Genomic DNA, 6,000 nt, shown 5'->3' with positions numbered 1-6,000 from the left:
GGCCGCAGCGGCGCGGGCTCCGGGGAGACGACGTGCGGCGCGGCCGGCCAGGAGAGACCCTCCGCGCGCGGTCCGCGGCGCCGTTCACCGGGAGGCCGGAGGGAGGCGGACGCGGCCTGGCCCCGACGTCGACGACCGCGCCACCGCGGTGGGAAGCGCCTTATAAAGCCGCCGCCCGGCCCGGCCTGAGCGACTCGGCCCCGCGCCGCTCCGAGCGCGGGCCGCTCGCAGCATCCAGGGAGCTCCAGGAGGGACCCCGGCCCCGGAGAGACCCGGACGGACCACGGCCCTGCACAGACCCGGCCCCGCGCAGACCCCGGCCGGCCCCCGGACCCGGACAGACCCAGCGGGCCTCCAGCCCCGGGCAGACCCCGGGAGGACCCCGGACCCGGGGAGACCCGGACGGACCCCAGCCCTGCATAGACCCGGCCCCAGGCAGACCCCAGCCGGCCCCCGGACCCGGGCGGACCCCAGCCCTGCACAGACCCGGACCTGGACAGACCCCGGACGGACCCCAGACCCGGGGAGACCCGGACGGACCCCGGCCCTGCACAGACCCTCCCCCCGGGCAGACCCCGGCGGGCTGGCGGGCGGGGGCCGAGGGCGCCCCCGGCGGCGGGGGCATGCGCGGCGCGCGGCATGGCCTCGGCGGTGTTTGAGGGCACGTCGCTCGTGAACATGTTCGTGCGCGGCTGCTGGGTGAACGGCATCCGCAGGCTCATCGTGAGCCGGCGCGGCGACGAGGAGGAGTTCTTCGAGATCCGCACCGAGTGGTCCGACCGCAGCGTGCTCTACCTGCACCGCAGCTTCGCCGACCTGCGCCGCCTGTGGCAGCGCCTCCGCGACGCCTTCCCCGAGGACCGGCCCGAGCTGGCGCGCGGGCCGCTGTGGCAAGGTGCGGGGCACGGGGGGCGCCAAGGACCGGGGTCCCGAGGGTTAGGGATGTGGGGGCGCGAGAGCTTTGAAGTGCAGCGAAGGAGGCTGGGAAGAGTTACTTAAACGGAGACTGCGACTTCTCTGCGCTCCCCCACCCCTGGCTCGGCACGGACGGGGACACTTATACCCTGTGCCCCCAAATGATGGGAGGATTGAGAGCCGGCCTGTGAAGCCCCGAGGCTTCACAGGGGGTGGGAAAGGGGCTGAGGCCGGCAGGACAGGCGCCCTGACCGTCCCCAAGGGCGAGCTACTTCTCAGGAAGGCGCGGCCTCGAGAGAGGGCACCCAGGCTGAGCAGTGCAAGTGCGGCGGCCAGCTAGGCGCAGCCCCTGCTCCGGGAGGGTTGGCGGGGGTACTGGGGAAGCGTTTGGGGCCAGTTGACTACAATGTCTGAATTGGGGGTAGCATCGGGTCTGCCGCCGCCCAGAGTTCTCCCCTGGTCTACTCTGGCGACAGCCGACCCTGGGTGCGAGGTGCCACGCAGCTCTTCCGTCCCTCCTCCGGGGGAAGCCGCCCCGCCTACGACTACAGCGGACAGCCCAGGGTCCCCACCCCAGGGCTGGGTCCTCATTCGGGTTTGATTAGCGTCTGCCGCCTCCTCCTTGGCCTTGTGAGTGGTTCTGGCTCAGGGGATTCTTGTTCTCAGAAACTGCGGTGGCTCCCCATTTCTTACCGCCCTGCCCACAGCGGCCCTTTGGAGCTGGGCAGAGAGGGGCTGGAAGAGCGGAGAAGAGAGAGAGGGCCGAACTGGAGACATGAATATTTGGGGGTGAGGTGGCAAGCTGGAGAGAGGTTCCCCCAGCGAGGGCCGGGCGAGGAGAAGGGGCAGAGAAGACTGTAGGGCTTCTGAGCAGAGACCCTCCTCCTGGTGTGTGACCACCGGCAGCCCAGAGAATCAGGGACACTCGCACTGAGGCTGGCTGAGGTCTGAGATAGCCTCTGCCTTCCCCTGGGGACAGGCCCCCACCCCAGTGTGTGAATTATATGGGTAATTAGCTCAGTTCTCACGACACATCCTCTGGCAGACACATCCTCTGGAAAGGCTCCCAAAGCCATCGAGTTGGGCCCTGAGTGAGAAGGCCTACCTTTGACTTCCTTCCCACGTTCACAGGTTTTTAGATGTTGCTGAGATAGTTGGGAGTTATTTCAAGCATAGAAGCAGTTTTCCTTGGATTTGCTATGTTATGATATTTTAAATCTAACAAATGAATACCCAAATCAGGAAAGCATCATGAAGGAACACAGTTTATTCAGTAACTTCTTCCAGAATAGGGCAGGCCACAAACACATTGGAGGCCCTGGGCCTCACTCTGGTCTGGTGTCCGGGCTGAGCTGTGACCCTAACAGACTGGTTGCAGTTGGCTCCCCATTTGGCTCGTCCCCGTGTGGCACCTCACCTGTAACATCGTACCTATTGCCTCTGCCATTTGTGGGGAGAGTCTAACCGTAAGCCCTCCACAAGTGCCACTTGTCATTGCTATTGCCAGCATCAGCTGCTTCTGGCTGGGGTTGCTGGCAGGTGATGAGAAGAGGGGTGTGGGTGCAGTTCCCTTGGGATGCCCAGGCGAAAATGCCTTACCTAGAGCAGAAGGGAGGGCAGTGTGAGGCACCCTCTGTGCACGTGCCCTGGTTCTGCCTCTGGCACTCATGCAAGTCGTGCAGGGTTGAGGTGTGTGGATACACTGAGAGCGTGGAAGTGGGTGATTTCCATGGAGAAAAGAAGACTCAGAGCGATATGATAGCTGCCATCAAGTACCTAAAGGGGAACAAAAATCAGAAGTAGGGAGGAAATGTGCGAGTGGTAGGGCTGGCAGGGGCAGTCAGCGTGAGGACCAGTGGGTGGGTGTAAAGGACTTTCTAATAGCCCAGGGTGGAACTCTTGGAACTGTTCCTTGGCTAGTGGCATGTCCTGTCCCGTGGAGGCCTCCTGCAAGGGCCTGGAGGGGGTAAGGAAGGGAGCCTGGGACCAGAGGAGGGTGACCTCAAGCCCTGTCTCCATTCTAGCCTTGGTTCTCTGTGTGGAGGCAAGCTGGTCCCTGCCTGGCACGCCCTGAGTTTTGTCGTGTAATGCCAGGGGAAGTCCTGTCCTTCCTTGATCCTTTGAAGTCCAGGGAAATTGTTTGCTAAATAAAATACATCATAGTAATGTAAAAAAAGATTCCACCTTATTTCCATGCAGATTTATTATTTGCATGAAAAGATTGTCTGGATATATAAACTATAAACACAAAAGGCAACCAGATGTGTGTATTGTACTGTCGGTGATGCCAGCTTTTCTCAGTATAATTCCCCATCAGATTCCCTAGTTTACATTTATGGAACTATTTCTGGGCTGGGTTAGATTTCCACTCTAGTTTCATTGAAAAGCATCGTGAGGAAATAAATCTGGGTTTCTGAGCTTCTGCTGGCAGTGGGCTGGCAGCTCTTGTAAGTGTCTGCATACCCTTCAAGGGTGTGCAAGCCTTGGCCCCCCTTGCATTTTTGAATCTGAATGCAATTAAAGGGATGCTGAGTCCTTTTCCTTGGTCCCCCAAGTATTGCAGTGGGGGAGAATATTTATATGGAGAGAATTGTGCTTTTTCTGTGGTGTTATGCTTGGCAGCCACCCATGGGCCTTGTATGTGTCACGGTGACACATCTGCAGGGATATTTAAACCCCTGTCTGGGGTAGAGGCACAGTGTTCACTCACATACCTTCCTGGCCTTCCATTTGGGTGAGGTAAGGGCGAGGCTCACCTAAGGGCTTGTCTAGCTTCTGTCCTCCAGCCTCTTTGGCTGCAATCTCTGCTCCCACCTGACCCACTTCTTGATGGGGATCTGATATGCCACCTCTTCCTTTCTTGTCCCACTGCCCTACAGGAGGGAGCTACCTGCTTCCAGGGGATTAGCGAGGTGTTTCCTTCTTGCTTTTTCTGCACTCTAACACCAGTGGGCCTAAGTCTTAAATTTAAATCCCCTGTATGCAATACCTAACCTGGTTCAGGGTTACTCGTTATTTATATCTCTCACATCTAGAAAGGTTTACAGTTTAAAACATAAACATGCAGAATTTCCCCATTGACTGCTTGAGGCTCCTGGATTTTTTTGATCCTCTTTTTAAAGCACCTATTTCAGGTCGTGTGATGTCTAAGCTGGGCTGGTCACTGTAGCAATAGATTCTACTTCCACAAGTAGTCAGATGATCTTTGATTCTTAGTTACTGTGCAATCAGTGTTATGGCTTTATATTCATTTGTTCCACCAAATATCCAGTGAATGCCTGCCATGTGCCAGACACCATTCAAGGTGCCAAGGACACAGCAATGAACAAAACAGACCAAGAATGTCCCTGTCCTCATGATTCTTATAGTCTGGTTGGGAGAAATCCAATAATAAACAAGATAAATGAGTAAAAGAAAAATGTTAGACAGTGATAAATGTTTAGAAGGAAAATAGGAAAGCAAATAAAGGGTTATAACTTGTTAGGGGCAAAGGAGGGGTTTCTCTCTTAGATAAGGTGGCCAGGGATGGTCTCATTGACAAGTGACCTTTGAGTAGAGACCAGAAGGAAAGGAGGAAGCAAGCCAGTGGGTACCTCGGGAAGAGGATTCTGGGCAGAAGGAAGAACAAGTGCAAAGGCCCTGGGGCCAGTGTGTGCCTGGTGGGTTTGAGGAATGAGGAGGCTGTAGAGGCTGGAGTGGGGAGTGCTGGGCAGGGAGGTGGATGGTTGTAATCTCTGGAGGGCTCTGAGCAGAGGAGTGATTTGATCTGACTCAAACTCAGCTGCTGTGGTGAGAGACCCCAGAGGAGGATGGGGAGCCATAGAGGCAGGTGCCAGGTGCAGCAGGGCAGGTGGGAAAAGTGGGCAAAAAATGATTTGTCTTGAGGGAGAACTGAGAGGCCAGATGTGGGCTGTGAAGGAACAATGGGGAGGACATCACAATTTTGAACCTGAGGTGCAGCATTTTCTGTGCTGGGGAAGACTGCAGGAGCTGGCGTGCTGTGGGAGCCAGTTCAGGAGCCCGGCTCAGAACGGGGTGTTTTAGCACTTTTTCCAGGTGAGGCCCATGATTGCCAGCCTGTGTGCAGAGGTAGCTGGTGCAGAGTTACCTGTCTGTGTTCACCTCCACCAGCAAGGACATGGATCCACCTGTGTCTAGGAGACTGTCTCTTAAAGTTGAGATCTGAGTGCCAGGAGACTCAGACTTCAGGGCTGTCAGCAGAAAGGACTGGACACAGATGTGACCACTGGACTCCCACCACCCCGACAGCTCTGGGAAAAGTGCATTCCATTCCCAAGCCCTGAACCCGCTCGCACTTTTCTCATGTGGACAGTCAGGGGAGAAGCTTTGTGTAAACCGGAAACACGAGGGGAGAACCCTACCTGATGGGGCCACCAACTGCAAGGCCACCGAATTCACTTTCTTAGTGACAGTGGCTAAAAAGCGATCAGAGGAGTGCCGGTCCCAGGCAGCAGAGCAGGGCACAGAGATGCCGTCTCTGCCCCGCCAGGAGGGCCCTGCGGGCGGAGTGCTGGCCGGCCTGCGCCTCACCTCTGACTGGCCCCGCGCCACACAGACGCCACCTGGGACATCCTGCTCCTCCCAGCGGGCGGCGTTCACTTCTCGGGGGATTTGGGTGGTCTTTTCTGACTCACAGGCCGTTTCTGACTCTTCCTGCTGTCCCCATCCTGGGCTGGGGACGCCCTGCCGGGGCTGCTGACGGGGCCACCTACCAGCACACAGCCTCCTCTTCCTCTCTTTTCCTTCTGGTCTGTTTTTCTTTCCCAAACCCACACCTGCTGCCTACCCCAGACTCCATTCTGATTTCCTCTCCCGCAGCTCCTGGGGTCCTCTTCTCTCTCCGTAAACGGTCACCTGGCTGCGTTGGGTTTGTGGCCCCCGATTCCATGCCAGCAGATCTCTGACTGTGCCTGGGGGCCCAGGTGACACCTGAGTTAACCTCCCATTGGGAGCCAGAGACTTACACGGGTGGTTCAGTGGCCTGCTCCGAGGGCACGTTACTTCCCACCACATTTGGTTGTTGCCACTGAAGAGATCACTCCTTTGTCACAGAGCAGGCCCGAG

General features: G+C 57.5%; 1 protein-coding gene across 1 annotated transcript in view; it reads left to right on the top strand.

Moving 5' to 3' along the window:
- The first annotated feature begins 435 nt into the window (after positions 1-435).
- Positions 436-6,000, top strand: part of PXDC1 (PX domain containing 1) — a 28,443-nt gene continuing 22,878 nt past the window's right edge. Inside the window, exon 1 of the mRNA XM_045551600.1 lies at positions 436-895. Within this exon, the coding sequence (XP_045407556.1) occupies positions 640-895 (256 nt within the window). The 5' untranslated portion in view covers positions 436-639. The remainder of the gene's footprint in view (positions 896-6,000) is intronic.

Source organism: Lemur catta, chromosome 5, assembly GCF_020740605.2.
Source record: "Lemur catta isolate mLemCat1 chromosome 5, mLemCat1.pri, whole genome shotgun sequence".
NCBI lineage: Eukaryota > Metazoa > Chordata > Mammalia > Primates > Lemuridae > Lemur > Lemur catta.
Note: the sequence above shows the minus strand (reverse complement) of the source record. Positions and strands in the feature narration are given on the sequence as shown.